The 26685-nt window shown below is 38.6% G+C and overlaps 1 protein-coding gene across 1 annotated transcript; it reads left to right on the forward strand.

The window, feature by feature from the left end:
* The first annotated feature begins 73 nt into the window (after positions 1–73).
* On the forward strand, positions 74–26429 carry HTR7 (5-hydroxytryptamine receptor 7). The gene is made up of 2 exons (XM_086616756.1): positions 74–600; positions 25679–26429. Exons 1-2 carry the CDS (start codon positions 74–76, stop codon positions 26427–26429), a joined length of 1278 nt encoding a protein of 425 aa, XP_086472882.1.
* The last annotated feature ends 256 nt before the right edge of the window (positions 26430–26685 follow it).

A 26685-nucleotide genomic window follows, 5' to 3' on the forward strand; every position in this document is an offset into this window, starting at 1 on the left:
CCAGCCGAGCACTCCGGGCAGCGGGGAGAGCCGGCGAGCGGGTGGAGGGGCTTCATGGGCAGCTCAGGCCAACATGGTCCTCGCCCTCAACGGCAGCCACCTTTACGGTAACCTCCGGCCCTTGGTCCTGGAGGACCCGCGGGCGCTGAGCGGCGGTAGGATGATCGCCGGCTCCTGGCCGCCGCGCAGCCTGGCGAAGCTCGGCCCGTCTCCCCCCGCGTCGGCGCTGCCCACGGCGAGCCCCCTCCCCGCCAACGAGTCCCAGTGCGGGGAGCAGATCCTCAGCTACGGCAACGTGGAGAAAGTTGTCATCGGGGCCGTCCTCTCCCTCATCACCCTGCTGACCATCGCCGGCAACTGCCTGGTAGTCATCTCCGTCTGCTTCGTGAAGAAGCTGCGGCAGCCCTCCAACTATCTCATCGTCTCGCTGGCCCTGGCCGACCTCTCGGTGGCCCTGGCCGTCATGCCCTTCGTCAGCGTGACCGACCTCATCGGCGGCGAGTGGATCTTCGGGCGTCTCTTCTGCAACGTCTTCATCGCCATGGATGTCATGTGCTGCACGGCCTCCATCATGACTCTCTGCGTAATAAGTATCGACAGGTGAGACACCCGGCGACCCGCGGCGCCCCCTGCCCTCCCGCCGCTCCCCGCGCACCGGGGGGGACCGGCACCGCGCCGCCCGCGGGCGCCCGCCGGCGCTGGGGACCTGCCGTGCGCTGTTGCACCAGGGTCTCTTCTGCCTCCTCCGAGTCCTTTGGAAATGAGCTGTAGACATGCTAAAAGCACGGAGGGAGGCCAGAGCAAACCTTGCAGCCTCTCCTGTTCGAAGGAGCCCGCCGGAGCAGGGCGTGCTGCCTCCCGCTGTCCCAGCCCAGGTGCCTCGTTATCCCTCTGGGTAACTTCCTGCTAGCCTTACAGAGTCAAAGTGTCAGAACACAGCTGGAGCTGTACTGTACACGTTTACTGGGTATCTGTACAAATAACGGGGCATTTGCAACCGCATTAAAATTTGCAAGTTATGTCTTTAAACTGCTTTATACCGCAGAGAGATTTCAGCTGGTTCTTCCGAAGCTGGGGACAGTGTAACCTCACTGAGATCAGTGGAGTTCTACCAGATCAGAGAAGGCACAAGAATTATAGTTTAATAGGGGTTTATTATTATTCTAGGACAATCCCAGAAGAGCTCCATTTCAACTAACAGAACCATTTTTGACAAATAACGTTTTGTTTGAAGGACAAATTGCTTTCAAGTATTTGCTTTGTAAAAAATTTATTCTGCCCTCTTAAAAACTGAGCTATGCTCATTGAGATTTAGCTTCTTCCAAAAGATACAGGCACTGGAGCAATAAGGAGGTGTATACAGACTGCAGAAGAGGATCTTAGCATTCATTTTTGATATTAAGGCCATACCTAAGATCTCACATTTGCCTGTATCCAAACTCTCCTCTGCAGAGGAAGGCTAACAGATTGCTTTATTCCATGCAGGTCCCATTGTAAAGTAAGCTTCAGCCTGTAACTTCCCTCTTGCACAGCCTAATTCCCATACAAAGAATTTTAGCATCTGGAGGGAGACTGTTTTCATTACCACTCAGCACAGTTAGCAGAAATTGAAGAACTTCCTAACTAGACTGTAGAAGTAGTTTATCAAGTCTGATGTCTAACTGTTCTACTTCAGAAAGTTTAGGAAAAGAGCTCTGCATTAGGCTTCTGCAAAGAAAAGTTTTCCACAGTAACTGGAAGCTGTTTCATGCCATGCAGCATCATGGCTTATATTAATTTCAAAACTTTAATTTCTGTATAAGCAGCCCTGCTCCAGTGTTCTTTATTTTGTGACATCTGTAATGACTAGCAGTTGTCTGAATACTGCAAAGCATCTTGTAGCAATGAAATCCACATACAGACTTTGAGTGAGTATCAAAGTGGGGGGTTTTTGTTGTTGTTGCTGTGAAATTTTCTGTTGTCTAACTTAATTCAAATATTGTAAGAAAATATGAATAGGCTTATCTACCTTCCCATTATTCTCTGTTTTTCTATCCTACCTATTTTTAAGATAGGTGATTTCATTTTTCCACTCTCTCCACATAAAGTATTTCCATTCTTTGATTATTCTTCATGTCCATCTCTGAGCTCTCTACCTTCATTTCTAATAACCGTTTGAAGACAGGTTAACATAATTAAGCTTTCTTACCCAAGTAAGGATGTATGACTGATTCACACTGTAGCACTGGAATAATTTAGTTTTACTCTTTTTAATTTCTTAGCTTAATATTTGAGGTCACTGCTGTATGCCGAACAGGGGCTTTGACTGAACTGGTCACAGTGATGATTGTGTCTCTTCTTTCCATTCTCCCTCTACTCCCCTTTCCCCTCAAAATACTATCAAGGGAGATAGCTATGTACTTAGAACAGAATATAACCTATTGTGAATGACTGGTTTTACTTAATAACTGCTGCTTTAAACTGGAATTATTCTCTTGTCTTTGCATTCCTACTTCAATCACTGAATTTTTATTGAACGTGATCTCTTCATAATTCATTATACTGTTGTCTACTGCCTACTTGAAATCAAAATTCTATGAATCATGATGCTTTAGCCTCTGTCACCCAAATTCATTATATAGTTAAGATAGGTGATATCATAAATAAAAGGAGAGGAGCCAGTAATTTATTACCAAAATGTCTTTACCACTTGGCAATAAAGAATTAAAAAAATCTCTATGATTTGTAATCCTGTTTAAAAATAAACAGTCTTACACTATTGTAACGCTGCTCAGTCAGGCCAAAGATTAGCTCAGGATGTTAACTAGTCTTTGAATATTGAATATATACAAAATATGCAAACCAGGGAAAAATGATGAAGATTAAATGTGAACGATGAAATCTTGCCAGTGTAACTTTGATTTTAATGGTGGTATCTTAACAGCAGTTTTTCTTACACTTATGTAATTAGGAAAGTCTTGAATGATCAGTGAGGGAGATTTATCTCTGAAAAAAATGAGTACCTCTGGATAAAGTATTGTATATGGTACAGAAGCCTGCAAATCACGATGTATATAGTGCATTAGAGGGTCAGACCGTTTTCACAAGGACCATTTTTCCATGGGTTTGATAGAAACACTTGAATGTTTTGTATTACCTAGGAGGAGGAGACCTCTGGTGATACAGCCCTGATTATCTTAGCGAAAAAAATATGAACAGGAGATGAACCAGGAGGTCTAGAAGCAAGGGCAGAGTGAATGAGTCCACCGTCCTCCAGCTTGACCGCTATCCTTGGTGCCGTTTAGATACAGAGACCTTGTAGCACGATTAAGTGGTCCTGGGGTCATTCAGGAAACATTTGCATGGGGAGAAGGGTTAAGATAGGGCAAAACCAAACATTTTCGAAGAAATGAATTGCACTGCCGCCTGGCTTTTTTAGGACACTTTAGGAAGCCTTTGTTGTGACCCAGCAAAGTCTCTCCTGAAGGGAAAGATGAGGCTGTCGCAGGCAGTGCGGAGACAGCAAATGAGCTGGATATTTTAAAATTTTCGTTGTTAAACCACTACATTCTTCCTCAAGCATCTACGAGAATCAGTTGAAGGTAAATAGCTGAAATAGTGTTGCTATTGAATTAATCTTTAAAAATAAAAAAAAGAGGAGTTTGTTACAAACTGTAGGTAATGTTTGTAAGGAGAGGTAGTATCTTTTATTACACAAACAAATATAGCTGGTAAAAAAGAGGCTTTGAGGCCCTTCCAAACAGGATGAAATGAGTAAATTGAAAAGGCGCTTTGATTTGTTTCCTTTGCACAAATATGTGCTACTCAGCTCATGCCACTGAGAGCCCTGAAATGCCAGCAGCTGGCAGGCCTAATGCACACAGAGATATTTTGCTGCACAGCCCTCAGTGGCGGATGCGTTTTTCAGCTGAATTTATCGGTTGGAAAGCTCTGAAAGATGCAGATTAGCACAGAGTCTACAAATGGGCTGGTTTCATTCTGTTGAAACAAAACCTGTCTTTTTTTCCTAGTCAGACACATCAAGCACTGCCCAAACTTTTAAAGTTGCTTCTACTCTAAGTTGTATGAACATTAAGAATGCAAAGTACATGTTAATATGCTATTATGGAGATCTCTAACTTTGTACAGGGTGCACAAGAAAGAAGTGAGACTGAAAAGGTCATTTTATTTTCCACAAAGAACTAAATTTATGGAGATCATGAGATAGCGTCCATGACAATACCAAAATTTGGACTACTGTGCTTCTATTCAGATCATATCTTTCCTTTTATTTCACAGCATGAAAACCTCCACAGATCCTTATCAGGGGAACCTCAGATAAGCATGTTACTTCTGAGGTGTCTCTATCTTATTTAAGCCCCCACTATGGAAGAAGGCTATCTGCTTACAGGCAGGTCTGTCAGAACTAAAAGAGATGTGACATGGAGACAAGAGTATTTCTCCCTTTTCAAATTTCATAAGGATTAAACAAGCACAAGAGCCTGTTACCTGGACAATCAATATTGTCTTCACAATACTCACCATCAATGGAATGAGGTGTAGCTCTGGAGAAAGGTAGGAGTTAAAGAGACTTTGGCAGGATAATTGTGTCTCAGTGAATAGTAGTCTCCTTTAAGAGTTTCTTATTAGTGTGTTTGGGTTTTTTTTTGTTTCTCTTAAGGCTCCACTTTTCTGGTTCTGAATTAAATACATTATACCACATGTAGATTCTTTTACATTTAAGAGTGAGTGAACATTAGGAGGGAGTTATGAGGAACGGATACAAACCACATCTTGGTGGGTGAATGAACATGTAAAGGGAATTAATTGAATTTAAACTGGTGGTGTTTGCATGCTGATTCATCATGTTCTTCTGACCCAGGATAGCTACAGAAATCCTATTTTGGAGACTATCCACTGGATAAATGCATAAGTAGCGATTTTTAATTCAATTCAAAAATAGCTCTTTGACTTAGAAAATTATAAAGTAACATAACTACTTAGATACAGTTGATGAATTATAACACTTTCCCCACACCCACACAAGTAATGAAACACTTTTTGGCAAACTTTTCCAGTCTGTATCTTAGCTAACAACTCATGAGTATTCCAGACTTACATTAAATTGATGAGAATTTAGAATTTGTATTCAAACGATGTCAAAGTGGGCCTTTTTGTTGATCCTGAGATTTTTATACACAAGGATCAGTTCTCTCTCCCTCCCTGTTTGGTATCTTTTGCCATACTCCAAGTATGAGTACTTATGTTTCACATTAGAATATATCAGTCCCTAAAAGCTCACCCATTTTCAGTGTCCTTGGTGCATGCCTGGGAACTGAGGAGGCCTCAAAATACCTCACGGGAAGAACTTGGTACTAAGAGAGTACTTAAGTACTCTCTACTAAGTAGAGACTTAAGCACCTTCAATAGAATCCAGGTGTCTACATTCTGCCTACATACAAAATTGATAATGTGACTTGAAAACCCTGTCAGCGATTTCCTAAGCCTAACGGCCCCTAAGAGCCCTGCGTGGCTTCCCATTCGGTCTGAAACTCTTCTGCCCTCAGGCCAGGAGTGGAAAAGGTTGTGGTCTGTTCTGCCAGCCCTGCTCAGTTCCTTCAGAAAATACATGTAGAATATATATGTAGAAATAGATATGAAAAATTCCTGTATATAATTTGGATCTAGAATAAATACAGGCACTCGCCAGCAGTGCTCCCCAGGAGGTTTTCTTCAGTGTATATATTTACACAGAAATAACTGAGGAGTCAGGAAAAACCTAAAAGGAACTATAGGAAAAGTGTGATGGAGTTACTGGAGTTAAGGTCTATATTGCAGAAGAAAGTTTTGGGATCAATATGGGAGCTAATTCCTAACCACCACCACCGCCATCACAAGGGTCATTCTTTCTGTTTTTCAGCCTGATAAACAACTAAACTCTTTCTGAGTCTGTAAATAACTTGTCTAGCTTATGAAAGATACAGATGGCATTGATACTCTAAAGTGGAAAAACACAGATTTCTTTTTATTCCTTAGCATGTATTTTTTCTAACTTAGTCCACTTAAAGAATGTTCCTCAAGTTGTTGGTTTTTTTTTCAGATAATTTCTTGCTGAACACTTCTGCAACCTCTATTTTATTATTTACATTGACAAGAGGTACAAAATAAATTTTTGCTTCCAAATCCTGAGATGAAGAAGTTGCATTGAAAGTTAGATGCATTAAGTCGCATAAGACAGTGCAATGTGTTATCTCTCACTAAGATCCAGCTCCAAAAGAGTAAATGAAGCTGAGGTATTTTGCTGTACTAAGATGATCACACTTTCTGTGGCATCCTCAGGTATCTTTTCGCTTGTCGTTTAGGCAGCTTGCAAGAGATGCAGTTATTTACACTGTAACCTGTTCTCGGCCATAGGAATTGTTTTGTTATGTCTTTGCAGAGACATTATGCTTCATGACTAGACTGCCAGATGCACAATAAATAAGATAGGAGGTAGCAAATAAAAGATATTCTATCAAACAGATGGACTATTTTGTGAAGACTTAACAATTCAGAAGTAAAGGAGGATCTTTTACCACCAAAATAAGTGGAAGTTTTGCCCTTCTGCAGTGGGGACAGGCATAAGATCTGAAGTTTGGTAGGTGTGTCTTGTGGCTGCACAGGAGAGGCTGACAAAGTTTGGGAGGCTAGAAGATGTTCTAGAAAAAAAATCCTTAGATTGATTATTCTGCTGCTCTTATATCCTGGATGCATTTAAGCAGTGTTACTGAAAGGGAGTTGTGAAGTGTGGAGATGCAAGATAATCTTGAGGTGGCAGTGAAAAGGTGACTCCAATTAGTAATATTCCAAGGTATGCATGAATGGGGAATTGTAGTTCAGTCAGTACCGGGAGATTTACAATTACACCACATTTATGTGAATGCCTTTTCTTGAAATTGGCTTGTTGCGTTTTGCTCCCACGTTTGAAACATGTCTTCTGTTTGCTCCTACCAGGGTTTAACATTGGATGAGTTTTCAGAGGAACACTAATTCACATTTTTACCAAGCAGGGCATTCTGGAGAAATTTTAAAAGTAGTTTTTTTTTTTTTCCTGTCAAGGTCACAAAAATTGTTTCCATAAGTGAGGTTAGATTTGCTTCAAGATTCACAGGAAAAATACAATTCTAGAAACACTCCTCTAAGGCTTTGAAGGGAGCTTTCAGAAATATCTCCTAATATAAATGACAAAGCTGCAAATACATATCATACTAGCATGATAGTGTAGTGTAATCTGTGTACACTGGTATCAAACTGTATTTTTCTGGAGTGTTTTTCTTGAACTGCATGAGTATCGTAGAATGAAATATGAAAGCATTTGTAGTCATTATACCGTGTTTGAAGCAAGATTACTCTATCACTGGTAGCATGCTCTCACACCTTCTAGAGGAACAGAAATTAATCAAGGAATGTTCTTTAACTTTTCTGGAATAATTTTATCTGAAACTTATTTACAAAATTCTCTGTAAATTATATAAAGATAATATTTCTTTTAAAGAAATCAATTATTATTTTTAATATTGTTGAATTTGAAACATTTTATCAGAAACATTTATGGCAACTTTTGAAATAGAACATCCTATTTCATCTGCAGTTGATATTGTACATATGGTGCTGTCTTTCAGCTACAAACACCTCTTTTTTTTTTTCCTCTCAGTATATAACACAAAGATCTGGTCCTTCCTCTGTGGACTAGGAAATCTGAAGTAAGAGCTGGCCGTTGTAGAGCTTGAGAAACAGTTGAGGCTGCCAAGGTGCAGTTGTCATACAAGAAAGTCCGAGGAGCAAAATTGCAAGTTCTGATATCTGAGAGTACAAAGCACGAGCATCATAAAGCGATGCTCACTGCAGTTTTGTCCTAATGGTCGCTACTGTTTGTAAGGTGAGGATAATTTCTTTCAGCTGGAAAGCTTACAAGTTTTAGTTTTTCATTTTGTACTGGGTAGCCAACTGTTTCTAAACAGCTGATTCATAGTATAGCTGTTCCTATGTATACTGAAGATAGAAAAAACAGATGAAATTTTCTGAGCAAACTTTACTAAAAAGGTTAAGTTTTCCTTTCCAAAAGACTCCAGTAATTAAATACGTCATAGGGAAAATTTGTTTCTATTCTGTTTGAACTAACATAACAGAATTAAAGAGTGCAGCAGCTTTGATTTTCTTCTTGTACCTTGCTGTTTACTCAGGAGGCTTTGTATAGAACAGCTAGATTATCTGATATGTATGGGTGGTTCTGTACATATTAGCATGTATGCAAATGAAGTAATGATTCAGCTCTAACAGTAAACAAGGGTTTTGGATAATGTACAGACAAGAATGAAATTTCTAGTAATGTCAGCTGTTCTAATAACATGCAGAACTGAGATGTGCAGGGAAATCAAGTCAGTATTGAGTATATTCTTTCTGTCTTCATCTTGGCCTCTGCTATCAAATTCTGAGCTAGCACAAGAGACCTCTGAAGGGGTTAATAACATCATGGACAGCTATTTCACTGCAAAATGGTCATGATTGTTAAAAAAAAAAAAAAAACACCTAAAACACAAACCCAAGGAGGGACATTACAAAAATACCTCTTTTTTGAAGTAAGGAGAAACCAGGGTGAAATCTATTCTTAGAGGTACATTGTATCTTGATGAAAAAGCTGGCAGCAAAGTTTTTTCCTGAGCTATTATCAAGGAAATGGGTGGGTTTTTTGTACTGTCAAAAACTTGAAACTAAGTTTTTTAGCTTGTGGAAATGTAACTTAAAAATATAACCACAAGGAAAGTTGGTTGTCCATTTTTGTTTACATTTTTTAATGTTCCTAAAAGGAGACTGTGGGAAGTGAAGGTAAAGCCATATGAAAGGCAACGCTTTTCTCACATTGGGACTTGTTTGTCCTGCAACATACATGTTGCAGGTTGAGGAGCAAGCAGCAGCTTGGATGTGTTAACAGCTGTGGAAAAACTGCTCAAGGACCAAGGGAGACTGGGCAGAGTTTGTTGTATCCCAGACACTCACTGAGTTTTGTAAAACCAAAACTGGAAGCAAAGGCTTGCCTGCAAGGGCATTGTTTTTGCCAGGGAAATCTGTACACACCTTTTTACTTCTAACTCACCATGTGATGAGTTATTATATGAGTTATTGGCACGTATACAGATCAAATTTCCGTTTTTCATTTAAATAGACTTTGACTTTTTTAGTTGAAAATTCTCCAGTCTTTTAGGGAGAGCTTGCTATTGAAGATTGACAAGCAGACACATCCCAATAACTTGGCACGCAGCTGTGCCACCTTCACTCCCACTGAAGAACACTGATCAGTAACCTTGCTGGCATTGGAATCATCATTTCTCATCAGCTACACAAGTACCTGCAATCAGAGATACAGCCTATTGCTGCTGCAAGGCACAGATCAGAGCTTTCTTTAAGTACATTATTTATAAATGGTTTGCTTTTCATGTGAGAGACTAGGGACGGTGTATTTCCACCTATGGTTTGCAGATCCCCAGAGAGGGATGCAAAAGGTAACTGTTGTTAGTAGCATGTTTCTACTAGTTAGAGGACTGTTTCCGTACTAGAAAGTGTAGGGATTTGTGAATCAAAGTAAAGAATAGTGGCCTAGAAGAGTTACGCTAATAACAAGTATTTAGGAATTGGCAATAGCCATAAAAATTAGAAGGTGGAAGTGGAAGGCATGAGTGCAGATGACAGAAGTATATGCTATTATCTGAACTTATTGCAGAATTTGCAACATAACTGTCCTCAAAAATACAAACCATGAAAATATGTTGTGATTATAATGAAATATTTCAGATACACAGTACCATTTGCCAGAATAATTTTCTGTAAACAGTTCTCCATGTGGGTTGTTAAATATTGTTTATTTATTGTAGAAGTCGACATTTAACAAATAGTTCAAATACTAAATCCCTGAACAAAGTCAGAGTGTGTTGTTTGGCCACAAATTGGAAATATTTATACCCATGACCAGAAACAGCTGCTGACAAGATGCAAAGCTTTTCTTCAATAGTCTAATAAGATGTTTTGATGCTAAAAATAATACAGCTTTGGCTCTAAAGGCTTAATTTTTGCATTGCTACATACTGCAGTTTCCTTTTACCTTAAGAGTCATCATTTGGAGATCCACTTCTTAGCACAAGCAGTTTTAGCAACAATAATGACTGTAGTCTCTCAAGAGTCTATTGTCCCATATTAAAAAGCTATTTTTGCCAAATGAGTTTGGTCATTAGCAGAACACAAGCTTCATTTTTTTTCAAAAATAACTGAAATTAAAATAGCTTAGTGGACTGTTTGCTTGTGAATTAAACAACACAAAAAGGAGCTTAATATTTCCAAAGTCTGTTACTTAGCACAAAGCTGCTGCACTGCTGCCTAAGTGTTGAAATGAAGGGAGCATCTTCTCAAATATCCCAAACACCTGCAGTTTGCAGTGAGCTCCCTGAGATGTCCATAGGCTAGTTGTGCTGATTCATCCCACACTGATGCCAAAGTTCTGCTCCTAAATTCAAATGCATGTTTGAAGTTGTTAGCCTGGCAATGAGAGCTGATATTATTGGAAGCCATAGGCACAGCAATAAACCTTAGGTATTTTAGTCTTAGACACAAGGTTGATGCCACCACGTCTCAGAAATACTTGAGTTGCTAACTTGCTACTGAGAAAAGCAAAGGAAAGACAAACTCACTGAGAGACAAGAAGAAGGGCTTGTTTCTGCTGATCCTGCTTGCTTCACTGCTTTTGTGTGTGATGTAGAATCTCTAAAATGAACAGAGAACAGAGGTCTGGGATCCTTGATAATCTGCAAATCCCACCATCTCTAATGACTTTGGAGGAGGAGGAGATGGTGTGTCATCAGCTGTATCTATTTCTGTTTTAGCATAAAGGTATAACTCTAAAATCTGGGGAACATGAGAAAGCATTTTAAAAGAATTGTGACACCCCCCACCCCTGCTGAACGGGACAAATGGTCATTTGTGGATAACCAGTTGTTGAATCTGGCCTCAAATTTTGTCATTCTATACAGAAATCCCAGGGGAGGAGGGCCAGAATCTCCTTTCTTGATAGGAGATAAGCAAAAGGTTTACTCTGTGGATTGAATGTACTATGATTTCATGCCTGTGAAGGTGATGGTAGAAGTCTGTGTTGTGCTGAAATTTTTTCTATATTTTAAATACATTTAGTGTTGCAGATTTTGCATGACTTCAAAAAGCAGAAGAATTATGAAAGATGTTGCTGAAGGAAAAGGATATACTGTAGTGAGGAAGCTTGTTGTGGGCAGGCCCTTGTTCAACAAGACAAAGAGGATGCATTATCCTGGCTAATCTCCTTTTTTCAGGTTTCCTGTCTAGAGATCTCTAAGCTTACTTGAAGTCGCCTTTGCAAGAGTAGACCTGGTGACATCTGAAATGAGGAGTATGAACTTTTGGATCTGGATAAGTTTTTACTGAAGCAGCAAGCTGGAAAAAGCCAGTGATGTGGAACCACAGCCTGGCAGGTCTCAGTAAGACCCAGCAGGTTCAAAGTTCATTAGAGTGGCGGACTGGTTAGCTAGAAAGAAGTAGTGTCCGTGTGGCCATTACTTTCTTCGTTCCCAAATCTCATGGTAAAAATGAATAAATGTTATGATAAATGAACTATTAAAAACTGTGATTGTGAAGGGATGAACGTACAGTTTTACCAACCGTAATTCATGTTTTGCTGTTTCATCACTAGATGTTTCTCCCCTCCTACCTTCTCCTTCAGTTAAAGGGTACCAGGTCTGTGTATTTAAGGATTCTGAGTGATTGCAAGGGGAAGAAATACTTGTACAGTAATGTTAAATTCCTAAGAATTCGAGTTTATAGAGGAGAGCTTGATCTGACCAATTTATTTATTGAAATTAAATTCAAAAATATCACTGAATGAGACATTTTCTGAGGAAAATGACAGCAGGCAGGAGGATGACACGTGACGGGAAAACTTGGGATCTGGTGTATAAGCATGCTGTAAATAAATATGCTAGTTAAAGCGAGTGCTAAGGAATTAAATAACATACAGCTGAGAGACGTGGTAGCTACAGTAGACCTCACATTCATTGACATGAAAGATGATGAGACATAACCTCATTCTGTACCACATACCGAGCAGACAATATACTGCTAAAATATCAAGAAATGGCAAATAAATAGCTGTTTCTCTAAGTTACAAGGAAGGAATCACCTTATTATCTTCTGATAAGTTCCTTTTCCAGAAGTTTCTGTTAGAAAGGACTGTGACTAGCACTTTTCTAAAACGTTCTTGAATTGCAGATACACAATTTGATCTAACTTCCTGCCTGCCTTCCTTGATACCTTCCCCTCCTGCTGTGCTCTCTCCAACCCACTGCCTCTCCTTCCAAAACAGGTTATGATTTCTTCCTATGATAAAACTTATTCATATTAGGAAGTGAGACATGCTTTTACAGTAGAGGACAAGCAACTCCAGAGTCTGCATCTTTAAAAAAATGCTGGTATTGCAGGAGATCAAAATAGAATGTTCTGTTATAAAAATATTTTATGAAATTGAGATTATTTTACTATAATCATTTTTTTAAAGTAACACAATGATAGTTATTTTCTGGTGATGTCCTCTTTTGATATTTCAGAACAAGCTGGTTCAGTTCATTTGCCTGTATGGGAACAGAAGGGTTCAGTGCACCATTGTGTTTCCAACCAGTCAATTCAGGATAAGAGAAACTTTGGATTTTTCCTTCATAAAATTCAGAATGAAGGCAAATTTTAAAGCTTTCCTGAAACACAGCATGTCTCTCTTCATTTTTCATACTGCGCTGCTAGATGCCTGTCAGTATGTGACTTTAAGCAGAGGTAGCTTATTCTTCTAGTGCTTTGAGCAGAGTTGTATTTAGTTGCTCGTACTCTGGAAATTTATCACAAACTCTCTACCTCATGTTTTGAGTAGTTTGGTTAGGGTTGTTTAATTGACTCTGCCTTGCAAAAATTCTTTGCTTTGTTTGCTGCTATTCCCAAGTAAAGCATCACTGATCTAAGTTAGTCAGCCGGAATATATGGGTGTTTGAGGAGATACAGTGTCCTTTTTCATCTTGGACTTTTTTACGATATAGAGTTACTTGGATGCTTTGGCTGCTTTGGTACCTCGGTTACAATCCCAAATGTGCCATTTCTCACTTTTGTTCTCTTAGTGAGTTTTTTTTCTTCCTTTCAGACCTATTTGCACTGAGAATTCCTTTGTGAGAGGATTACTTTAGTGAAAATAGTATTTTACACTGATATAATGACAATATTTTAAAAATATTTTTCAGGAAAAGAGTAAAACTGAAACCCATGGTGCTCACTTTCTAGGAACAGTAGGTACCCCTGGCTGATAAGGACCTTGGCTAAGGTCCACAGGTAATATTATAGACCCAGACTCTATATAAATGCTTTGTACATCACGAAGTTTTAGAAGTAAGACTTTTAGTTAGACCTGTTTTAGACTTAGATTTGCCTGTGTATCTGACAAAGTTTGTTGACATACTGTGGAATTTTTTGTGCTAATCTTGGGCAAAGAAGTTAAACTTGAGATGAACATTTACAATTTTTACATACCTGACCTAACGGAACATAGCAAAATATTTGTGTGACTTTTGACAAATTCAAATCTACCTCCAGGCCAATATAGCTATGAACAAAGCCAAAAATGTTCAAGTAGATTAGTTCTGTATTGAGATTAGGTGTTCATTAGGGCTCTTGCAAAATTACTGTGATGGGGAAGCAAAGAGGAGAATTTGGAGCAGGTCCTTCCGGTATTTTTCCTGTCTTTTCAGAGAGAGGAAGAGAAAGAAGGGGGAGGAGGGAAGAAGTATTCTAGAGGGTGTTGTTCCTTAAGTGCTTTGTCTGGAGATACTATGTTTAAAGTGTTTGTATTCAAGGAAGGAAGAGAGGAGACATAAATATCAGCACATTTAAATAGCTATTCCCCAAAGATTCTTTGTTTTAATACAGTGGGTTTATCAGTTCAATGGGCTATGATTTTTCATTTCATTCATCGCTTATACTGTGGAAGTTTCTGAAATGCTTCATTTAATTGTACTAAAGGCATTAGTCATGATTTTCTAGTTAAAGTTGTAGGAGGCTTTCATTTTGAAACAGCATTATAACTTTCAAAATAATTCCTTTTAAGCTGATGTTTAGTGTCAATCCAGGTGTGACTCGTGTAGCGAAGCTGGAGAAAATCACCTTAGCCATTTCTACTTTACAGGAGTCTGACAAGGGTTTTCTTTTTTAAAAAAGACAGTTTCTCATAGCTCTGAAATCAAGCCCCCACACATTTTATTTGAAGGTATCTGTTAGCTTACCTCAAGCAACAACAAAAAAACCCAGTTATGCAGCTAAAGCAGCAACCTTGGCTTGTGATGACGCAGCGATCAAGGTCTATAGGCTTATTTTGTGGTTCTAGGCAGACCGCTTAAGCTGCATCTGAAGTGACAGCCTGGAACGCTCAGGGCAAACCCCGATATTCAGGTCCCCTGATCACCCGGAGCAGAGCTCTCTGCAGCTCCCTGCGTGTTTAGGCATTCTCCTGCAAAAAGCAAGGGATGCAGGAGGCCTGGGTCTATGCCGACACGGTGCTGGGGAACAGCCAGAGCGCTCAGTTGGGTGCAGGTGTTTCTGTGTTGTTGAACCGCACATCCATGTACTGTTTTGGCAGCCTCCTCCTGAGAAAGGCCTGGTGTCCCATCCCACCGCTCATCCTGAGAAGCTCCCCGGCTGCCCCAGCTGCATCCACACCAGCACCTGCCCGGTGCGCCTGTGGGCCCTTCTCTGCCGTCACTGGAGGTCCTCCTGGAGGACCTCTGATTTCAACTGGTTTGTAGCACATACATCCTGGGACCCACCTTGCTGCCAGATACAAAGGGGTCCTCTGGTGTGTGTGCGTGTGTGTGACTGTGCACACGTGGGAGGAGAAGATGGTAGACTGATACGTTGGCCGAAATAGGCTCAGATGCTGTGGGCTGTCAGCCTGCCTTGTGGCTCACCTAAGGGATGTTTGTGCTGGTGTCTGGCAGAGTGCAGAACTGAGAGAGAACACATGGCCATTTGTATTACAGCCTGCTCGAATGCATGCACAGAACAGGATGGTTCCAAGACTGAGACATGTCTGGTGGTTGTCTCCTGGCATGTCTCCTCTGGCCGCTGCCTTGGAATCACCAGGGCTCGTCTTTGCCACAGGACAACACCAGTCAGGATAGAGGAGGGTGAGAGATCTGAGCTCTGTTAATAAGTTGTGAGTTTGAGAAGTAAAACCCTTTCTGATGGCAGTAAGGAGGAAGAAAATACTATGTTAGAGGTACCACAGGCTCTGGCAAAAACCTGAAATCTTCATTAGCTTTGATAATACCCCTGGGTGCGAGGCATGAGAGGGCTAAGATGGGGGAAACCTTTTCAGGAAACTGAGGATTTGGTATCCTTTACAGTTCCTGATCTGCAAAATATATTATTTTCCATTCCTCCATTTTCCTTTGCTCAGGAACTGCCCCTGTATAAGAGAGTAGGGATTTCATCTCAGCTGGAGCTTCAAGAAACCACATCTTCGCTTAAAGTTGCTCTCCCCCACAGCAAGGGCAAAGCAGCAAATAAACCTTTTCCTATCAGCAAATACCAACTGTATAGAGTGCTTCTGCCTATCAGCTGGCCAGCTTGGGTTATCCTGATGACACCCAACTCATGTTTTTCTATACTGCTTAGCCCATAGGATCAAATTAAGTCTGGGGACTTGAACCTTATATTCCATTATATAGGTGGCTCAGGCCAATGAGCAAACAGATCATGTAAGGCTGTAAATCCTCTAATCTTGAAGGCATTCAGCAAAAGATCATGTTTAATGGCTATCTTCTGACAGACTGTGTAATTGCTAGAAGGACAGAGAGGTTTATTGTGCAGTACGTAGAAACGTTTGGGAGTAAGGATCAAAACATGAGATTAACTCCTCAGGCACTAAACCATCATAAAGATGACTCCAGTGCTAAGGCATTCCTCCATAATTTCTTTATTATAATGAAAAAAGAATAGAGCTATGTAATTTCTCCTCCAGTGCCTTACCACCATCCAGTGGTCCTGTTCTTCCTCCTATCCATTCACTTGCTGTTTCAGATTCTCTAGACTGATAAAAGGAGGACAAACATAAGTCATTCCCAGTACATCTTTGTCTTTTCCTTCTTAAGTCCCATGTAACATCATTAAGCAATATTTCAAGTCAACCCTCATCTCTCAGACAGCTTTTGAACTGTATGCATTCATGCTCAAGGTTTCCTCTGCTGCTTCTCAAGCTCACTTCCAGAGCCACCTCTTTCCAGTCATGGCAAATCATTGACTTGTCATCCTCAGATTCATTTTACCTTTTCAGATTTAACCAGTTTTCCTCTACCATACAAAAGGCCTATGAGATAAAATTTTTTTCCCTAGCTTTCTTCCAACCTGAACTTCTTTGCTGCATGTCCAGTCTGAAACAAATGTCACAACGCAACCAGACAGCAATAGATGAGAATGTGTTTTCTCTTTAATTCTTCTCTAGAACAAAGTTTTCCCCAGCCTAGTCTACTCGGATAGTATCAAAGGGCTAAAATAACTTGTTTGCCCTCTCAAAAAGGGGCCAGGCATCATGGAATAATAAATAATAATAAAATGAGATACCATATCATACACATAAAGATGAAAAAATAGTCATGAAAGACAGACATCAGTCTACATGTAATTACATACTCAGATAGGTACAACAGTTGACATGATACAAAAGCACTGCATTTGTTTCTATGATTCTAAAATATTTTGAAATAATAAAAAGGGACTTAGAGAATAAACTGAATGTGAATTTTAAACAAAATAGTGTTTTCTGATATAAATCACCTTATTGAATATAGCAACAAACAGCCATTTTTGAAGATATCTTGCTTTTCTTTTTTCTCCTTGAGTGATAAAATGAGTTAACAACTAGCGTAAACTACATGGTAGGGTATGAAGCTGTAACAATGTAGGAGGGCCTGGCCTTCAGGACTTGTGAAGTAGTTCATGCGTATGCTATGATGAAGTCCATGAAGAATTTTTCAGTGAAGTGAGACATTGCTTAAAAAGCCTGAGAAGCACTTCTGTGGGGAATATTCCTGAAATGTTACTAATTTGTATTGTGAATTGTACTTTACTGTATATTTTGATTAGTACAATTTTTTACTTCTGAAAAGAAAGAAAACTGAGGAAGAGCTTTTTGACTCTCTTCTCACTTCTTCCACTATTTCTTGCTTATTATCACTGGGGAAAAATTAGAACATTATTAAATAAAAGGAGCTTACAAATCTATGAGGGGGTGAAAGGCCAGAAGTAGGTAGTGTGTCCCCTGACACAGTTACAGATTTTCTTTTAGAAAAACATGAAATTATTTTTATTTTCCTTCAACCTTGCACATGGTTGAACACTACAAAGAAAAATAGATTCTTCATTTGTGTGACTTGCCCAGATTTACAGCTTTTGAAATGTTACAGATTATCTATCAAGAATTGAGGTGAGAAGCACTTTTGAGCTCTGTATATAATTACCCCTATTGCACTCTGTAAACAAACCACACTTATATACAGGAAACCAGAGATGATAGAACCTACAAAGTTAAAAGTTCAGACATTTTGAAAAAGTTGAACAATTGAAAGTCTTCCATTACAGCATGCACCTTCATTCTAAATATTTCATTGCCAAAGCCTTTTCGGTTTTCAAATGCATCTAGGTTCTAGGAGTCTGGTGAAGGATGGAATGGACTGAAATCCATTTCCCTTTTTATTTCTCCTACCTCTACATCATTAGTGAAGACACAAAAAAAGAAAATACACCCGTACTCTTTTCTTGTAAGACTTTAATGTATTAATGTTATAACAATTAACTTGTAAGTTAATAAGAGTGCTTAGTCTATAACATAAAATATTTATTTGGGTAGTTGCAAAATATTGGCTAGGAAATACATATTATCTGACATTCAGGCAGTGTTGCAAGATAAACATCAGCAACTGCATGTTGGAAACTTCTCTTCCAAACAGTGTATTGCAGTGGAATACCAAAGGCTACCGAAATGCTTTATCAGGAAGGTAAAAGCAAGGCAGTTACTGGTGACAGGTACTTTGACAGTCATGCAGGGGGAAAATGAAAGGCAAAGGATAAGGACAGATAAAAGAAATTTGCCGAGATCTGAAAAGAAAGAGGAATATGGTTTCAGAAATTACGGCTAAGATGACAGAAGTTGAATGGAAAGACATTGCACATCTCTTCCTGGCAATACAGTTATTATGTATTTCTTAGATGAGAGTGGAATACATCTCCCCAACTCTGGGACTGATGTCTTAGATCAGTAGGCAAAAATGAAGAGAGAAAAATACAGAGCTAAAAGAGAAACAGAAATAAGGCAGGGCAAGAAAGTGAAGTAAAAATAGAATCAGTGAAACAAAAGAATGAAAAAAGAGCTAAAATAAATGAGAAAAATGTGAAGCTGTAAAGTTATGCAATATGAAGGGAGAAAGTCCATGAAAGTACAGAGAAACTGAAAGAGATTTAAGAGAGGAGAACATAATCTTCTACTATGCAAATTACGTTCCTTTAGAATGAACAGATATTTAATTTTGATTGACTTAATCCTCCCCCACCGCTAGGAAAGCCCACGCTACTTTAGTTCCATCAGAAATAAACCCCTGCAATGATTTTTGAGAAAAAGAAACATCAAGTCAGAACATTTACTATGTACAATAAAAGTATAGTACTGTATTCAATATGTACCTACTCTAACAGTAGGAAGGAGTGCCTTCCTTTTGTAAAGAGAATTTAAGGAAATACATCTAACTGAGAGTAAGAAGGGGAATAATGGAGGGTGTTAACCTTTCTGAAGACAAAACTAATATTTCATTCTCATTCTTCCAAGTGTCAAAATTAAATGATCACTGTTTCAATAATAAGAGTAATATTGAAATTGTATGAAACATGAAGCATCAACATCTAAAACAGTAGATACCAAAACATGCATTTAACATCTTTCATGTTACTGAATCCAAGACCAACTGAGAAGGACGAAGTAGAGCTTTAACCATTTCTAGCAAATACAATCAAGATGTGGAAGCTGGCCACTGTGCTAAGACTTTTTGTAGCTAGTTCAGTACATAGAAAAGAAGCAACATTTAACTAGATGGAGCACAGAACTAGTTGAACAAAGTCTTTTTTTTTCCACCACTCAGTAATGGTTTGATTTTGTTAGTTCTGCTGTCTCATTCTAACATTGCACAATATTTAATGTTAAGGTTTTAAAGTGATCTAATTTATATTCTGAAAGCTTTCATATATGCAATGAAACCAGGAACTTTGTTCACTTCTGGGAAGTGTTTTACTGCCTCTAAAGTATCCTCCTCTTTCCAGACAATAAACTGGCGATTATCATGATGTGATTGAGGCCAGCCTGTATTGCAGAAAGGCAGGTATCAATACTATCACACAATAATTAACAAGGTTACTTTTCGTATTATGATGTCATAGTTGTACACTGGAATGCTCATGTCTCAACACTTCAGTCTTTTTAAGTTTCTGTCCCTTTACTTCCATCTCAGTTAACTTAAACGTGTGATAGGAATAGTATTTCCCTTTTGTATACCTTATTCTTTTTGAAAGCAGGTCTGTGGGACAGAGCATCTTTTGCTTAGGATAAACAGTATCTTTGAGAAGAAGAGAACAATTTCTGCTGGGTGGTTTGACATAGCCATACCAGAAATACTAAATCTGATCATTGTTTCAACTTTTTCCATTGACATTTAATGTTTAATACTGTTTAATGTATAAAAGTATAAGAAATGAAAATCTAGATCGATCACTATACTAGGCAGAATATTTCTGAATGCTGGATAGCTTTTAGGAATGGCGTTGTGCTCCTATTCTTGTGAAACATCTCTTAACGTTGCACTGAATTAAACAGAAAAATTATGAAAGATCATGAGAGAATCACAGCCTCTGAAGGAAGATCAGTAGATTGGTATCATTCTTCCAAATAAGTTATTATTGCAGGCGAATCATTAGACAGGATTCTATACTTGTGAGCTGGCAAAGAAACTAATACAAGGAAATATGTATTGAAGCTGGAAAGCTGCTGTATTAGAAAAAGAGCACAAAAGTAAAGAAGTAAGCATTTCTGTGTCTTTGAAATAAAACAGTTTTATGACTCTTTTAAAGTGCAAAAATGTGAAGAATTGAAAGAATTCTCAGGTTAAGGGAAATTCCTAGTGAAATGGTAAGTGATAACAGAACAATATATTGATATTTCTGGTAGAAATAGCTATAATATACATCTAAAACTTTTCCAGTACAATGTTTCTAGTTCTATTCCATAGTAATCCAATCTGCTGTATAAAAGCAAAGTCAGACGGTGAAAGATGCTAATCTGATTCTGGAATAGTCATTTGTTAGATCAGGTCAGTGAATTCTGAGAAATGAATATGGGCTAATTAAAATGGAATTCTATATGCCTATAAAGTACACGGAGACCAGAGACAAAGGAATTACACAAGTGCTTCAAAAGTAGCATAAATGATCCCGATGTCGTGGTGAGTTCAATTTATTACTGGGTGGGCAGAAGGCTTCAAAACAGTTTAATGCTTTTAGCTGTTAGGTTTTCTATTACTCTGGGACTCTCCTCACAGTGAGAAGCAAGTTCTTTTACTTTTATCTGTATCTTTTAGCCATATAACAGATGTAAAAAGGTTTTGGACACGTAATCCCAAATTGGACTGTCCTATTACTGTTCTCTTTCTATTGTTGAAGCTGATGTAGCTGTTAAGTCTCTGTTTGCTTTTGGAATATTTCAAAAGGTGTGAGGACTAGACTCATCTCAGTTTCCAATGTAGCTATGAACAATTCACCATTTTTACAGCTTAAATATTACAGCTATATTTAGCTTTCTCAAGAACAAACACAAAGAAAAGGAAATTATTTTTTCTACTGCTGAAAAATATCAGGTTCATGCCATACAAAAAAAACCCCCAAAACTCAACAACTATTCCTGGCACTGCTGTTTTTTTTTTCTTCTTGGAAGAAAAACCGGTGTCATCGTCTACATCTATAAAATTACTAATCAATTCAGCTGCAAATGGAATTGTTCACATGAAGGTAATGAGAAAGATCTTCCTGAAAAGTTCTGGTAGGTGATAAGTAGATAGCTATGAGAACTTACTCCACAGTACTGCAGATAAAACAAACTACTTTTCACAATTTCCTAGAGTGGAGAATGAAATAAATGTATTTGCAAGAAAAGAAACTGCATCGAACCTTTTGTATTTTTAAATATAGTAATATCTAGTGGGACACAGTGGCAGACCAGTTTGCACACTGTGCAAGCAGTAATGTATGGCAGCCATCACAACAAGCACATAGCTAACACGGACATAAATGGGAAGAGGGAATACAAAGAGTCACAGAGGGATAAAATGATGTGCCAGAAACAGACACTAGGGTCTGTGGATGCCTGTTCCCTCTGCCGTATACCATTATACTTTCCCTATATGTTACATCTTAATGCTTGCTGTAACAGTTAATATATTGACCATACTGCAATAAGAAATGCATGTGTGATATACAGTTCAAGTGACATAAGAGACTTTTAGCCCTGTAGAATAAAAACTATTCTGTGTGATCATTATAATGCATCAATATCAAAAAAGCCAGAATGAAAAAGAAACACAACTGACTGCTCTCAGGAGCAGTCATATGCAGTTGTAATGGTTTTACATTAAATTGTCTATAACAATTGCCTGTCATTAAATTGTAACAATTTTGAGCTACTGGAAAAGAACACTGGATCACAGGGAGCCAGATTTTTATTATGGGGAAAAAAAAAGGGACTTATTCATTTAACTTTTCCATTGTTGGTGTTTTGTGTGTGAATGTGGCAAAAGGTGATCGTTCACAATAGCTGACGATAGCAACTCACAAAGGAGGGAGCTCCTTACCTATCGTCTACGTTTAAGTAGAACTCCAGAAAGAGGGTGGCAAGGGGTAATTTTTCCTCCTTAGAGCTGGGCACCCTGTGTGCGCCTCACACCTGAACAGCCTGCGGCACACGAGGCAGTTTCTGATCCTCCAGCAGGGAAGAGCAGACACTGAAGAAGTCATAAGAAACCAACCCAGAATAGGGATGTGCCTGTGTGTTTGCACACGTTTGTTTAAAAATAAATGTACTCTGTCCCTCACCATTTCCCTTCTGTTTGGTCTATGTTATTGGCTCTTATTTTGAGCTCTTTGAGCAAGAAGCTGGTTTCCAGATTTCAGTGATGTAATACAAAAATAGTTTCCATCATCTTTATTGTTGTTGTATCCACTAGATACTAGCGCCAGGTTCTCCCTACTCGTTTTTCTCCACTCACCCAGCAGCCTTTCTTCTTAGAATGGCAGCAGGACCCTGACCAGAGCATGTGTCATGCTTCTTGTAGAGCTGCCCGACCGTTGTCTGCTGTAGCATCCTGCACTTCAATATTCTACATACAACATCAGGCAACACTGAACGTGAAATATCATGACCAGCTTACAAGATATAAGGGCCATGTGCCTGCAACACTGTGCTTTTGAGGAGTAACCTAGATATAGTCCTCACTGTGCTGCGTGTAATATGGATAGATGCCTCGTCTGGCAGAAGCCCAGAAACTCGGAGGAGAAAGAATAGGAAATAGCATTGCCCTTCTTTTACAACTGAGAACTGAGGCAAAGTTTCTTCCCTACTAAGATCAAAATTAACATGTGTGGCATATAAAAGGAACAAATCTCAGAATGACAAGTCTGAGACACTTCTTTCTTGTGGGAATAGCTGGGATACATGAAATGGGCTTTTTAGGGAATTTGACTTCGTTCTTTCCCAGTAGTGAGGCCTCAAGGTGTTACATATTTTTGAATGATATCTGAAGTTCAGCTGATTTACCTTTAGTCTTTTTTTTTTTTTTGAAAGTAGTAATTAAAGATTAAGCATTACAAAGCATATTTTTGGAAATGAATTTGACACAATGCTTTTGAAGTTCATGAATCTATTAAATTTTAGACACTCTCTAGTGTATTAGACAACAGTAGTGATTTACATTATTTTGAAGTTGCAACTAAGTTTTCAAGGGTAATGGATTTCATCTACAGAGATAAAAAGATAAAATTCCTTTATTTATGCCTGCTCACTTCTTTTCCCCTATCATACACATTTAGCAAAATGGACAAGGCAGAAAGGATGCTGGTGTATTTTTATGTTAATTAATATATTTTAATTTCAAACAGCATTTTTGAAGCTCAGATAGCTTCTAAAAAAGTAGTTGCCAGGGCAAAACTAATGAATTTTAATTCTTTTCAGTATACTTCTGCTTTCATGAATTCTTTTTGTTGTATTCTGATGCATGAGATTGCATCAGTAGGCATTCAGAACATGCAGCCCACAGATCTGATTTTTACAGAAATCCAGTTTAACTTTTTTAGCTACACAATAAAGCTTACCCCATACATGTGTTATTTTTAATGACCAATTGTATAATAGCTAGAAAAATACATACTTCAGGAAGGTAGATCAACTTTTTAAAGATTTTTTTTTATAACAAGTCACAAGTAAGCTTTCTGCACAAAGGATATATTTAACTGTTTTGTAGCTAAATCATGCTATTCTGAGACAAACTTTAAGGGTGTGCCACTGTTGTCCCAGAAGGGCTGCAGCTGATAACTTACACTTAACTGCAGGTACATTGCTTAAAGCAGGACAATGTATTCCTAAGGTAGATAAACCCTGGAACTTCATTGCATTAACCTTGCTCTTACACATCTTGAAGCACCTTAGAAAACTCTCAGCAGCTTGAGAAGGCAGTTTTAGCCCTAATGCTGTAAAACAGAAATCTCCATGAGCTCTACAGTGTGCCCACAGCTGCCGGAGCTGGGGCAGGTACTATATTTTAATGCTGATGGCGAGGTGCACAAGAAAGATATATTTTTTTAGTAGCATGGTCCTTGTATCACACTGCTCTATTGCCAGCCAATTTTAATAACTGTTCTTACAGCCCCACCAGGCACAGCTTCATTTGCACAGTACTGGCCTGCTGTAATGTACTTGTACATGCTGTCAATAATAGGGGACAATAAACCTGTTCTGTCCTTTATGTAACACTTGCTATTCTGGTAATATAAAGTCAATGATGTTCTTGAGATGGATTGTTGTAACTCATTAGAGCAGATCATGAAACGGTGCTTCTTTATACTTCCAAAATTGTAGTATACCTGAGTTCTTGTTTAAAGCAGCAGCTCTGGCCATAATTTACTGCATTGCAGTAAAATCAACAATGCAGCGTTCTGCAGAGCCAGTCAAATACTCATGGTTGATTTGCTAGCTGAACAGAGAAAGAAAAGATGTTCTGAAAATACCCCATTTTTAATTATGTTAGTATATTTCTTGTTTGTAACCCTCCAAAACCTTTGCCTCTTGGAACTGAAATGTTGTTCTAAAACCTGATGTGAAACCATTTCTTTCACAAGTAGAAAAAGTGAATGATATTGATTTTTCTCAAAATTCTTTTTATTGAGTGGAAGAAAAAAAGAACCATTTGAGAAGGTAGCGGTAACTCATAAGTAAGTTCCTGTTGAGCAGAAACCTAATTTAAAGTAAAAATGTTAGGTGTAAAAAAGAAAAGCATTCAATTCCAACTAAGCGATACTTCCCATAGTTAGAAAGTAAATAAAGAAATCTTCTGTAGTTAAGAATAAATACAAGCTTAGAATATTGCTGTCCAGCTATATAGGGCAGTAGTGATAATTTTTTTGATTAGAAAAAAATATATAGTTTAAGCTGTCAAGGCTTAGGAAATGGAGAAGTAGTCAACAGCCTTTTTTTCTGTGAAAACTTGTAAAATTATAAACATTTTTATTTTCTGTTTACAATTTACCAACCTAAACTTAGGTTCTGGTAAAACTATGTTTTTTTCTCCCAGATCTTCTTGAACTATCACTGTGATAGATTGTCATTTTGTTCAATAAAAGTTTGAATGTTGAATAAATGTAATTTCTTTCTAATTAAATGCTGATAAAATGAATTATTGTAGTATTGAAATAGTCTACGCTTGGGATAAGTTTGCATTTTGCTGTTCTTGTCTGAAACTTGAAGGTAAGAAAGATAGCTCATCATCTCAGTTTAGTGTCAGGGATCTTTGTAACTGATAAATATGTAAAATGAATGAAAATGAAGATGAACACATGCTTGTTTTAACTGAAGCATACACTCAATACAAGAAGTGATATGCTTTGGGGAGTGAACATTCATCTATACACCAAGATTTCATAAATTAGCCAAATAAGACTTAGGCTTCAGAATTTAATTAATGACCAAAAAATTAATTATCTGTGCAAAGATTGCACAAATTCATTAAAATTGTAGTCCGTTATGGCCAATGTGAGATTACCTTCTAGAATAAAAGACCTTTTATCCAGACTATCAGCACTGTAAATTTTGAAGTGAGACACACATGAATTTACAAGTTTGAAATTCATGCAAAGAGAGGACTGAAAAATGTAAAATAGAAACCTTAGCCAAAGATATTTTATTTTAGGACAAAGTACATGAAATAACTTTTATCAGTTAACCACTGCATTATGTAGTAACTCTAAGTTATCGTTCTAGGTACCTGGGAATAACGAGACCTCTTACGTACCCTGTAAGGCAGAACGGGAAGTGTATGGCCAAAATGATCCTCTGCGTATGGCTCTTATCTGCCTCTATCACTATACCTCCGCTCTTTGGATGGTCCCAAAATGTAAACGATGAAAAGGTTTGTTTGATCAGTCAAGACTTTGGCTACACCATTTACTCCACGGCAGTTGCATTTTATATTCCAATGTCAGTGATGCTTTTCATGTACTATCAGATTTACAAAGCTGCCAAGAGGAGTGCTGCTAAACATAAGTTTGCTGGTTTTCCCCGGCCAGAAGAAACGGAAGGGATTTCTATGAACGGAGTTGTAAAACTGCACAAGGAATCTGAAGAATGTACTAATTTTTCACGACTCCTAAAGCATGACAAGAAAAACATTTCCATCTTTAAAAGAGAACAGAAAGCTGCCACTACGCTTGGGATTATTGTTGGGGCTTTCACTGTCTGCTGGCTGCCCTTCTTCCTCCTCTCAACCGCCAGGCCCTTCATCTGCGGTACAGTGTGCAGCTGTATCCCACTGTGGGTTGAGAGAACATTTCTATGGTTGGGTTATGCAAACTCTCTCATTAACCCTTTTATATATGCCTTCTTTAATCGGGACCTGAGGACAACTTACCGCAACCTCTTGCAATGCAGATATAGGAATATCAACCGGAAACTCTCAGCTGCAGGGATGCATGAGGCTCTGAAGCTTGCAGAAAAGCCAGAATTTGTTCTGTAAGGTCCCCCATCCTTTACTATGATAATTTGTTGGTTTATCACATTAGCTTTTTCCCCATAGATCGAAAAGAAGAGTTATGGGAAGAAGCAGGCTTCTTGAGCACTGTTAATGCAGTCATCAAGAAACTGAAAGGTAACAAGGTTAATTCTTGTACAGCCCACCAGTCCTAGCAAGCCTGGAGAAAAAAAGACCATCTAAAGAATTGGGGTGTAACAGGAATACCAGAAAGGGGGAGGGTAAAAGGTGGTGCAGGATG

Source organism: Tauraco erythrolophus, chromosome 9 (assembly GCF_009769465.1).
Source record: "Tauraco erythrolophus isolate bTauEry1 chromosome 9, bTauEry1.pri, whole genome shotgun sequence".
In the NCBI taxonomy this organism is placed as follows: Eukaryota; Metazoa; Chordata; class Aves; order Musophagiformes; family Musophagidae; genus Tauraco; species Tauraco erythrolophus.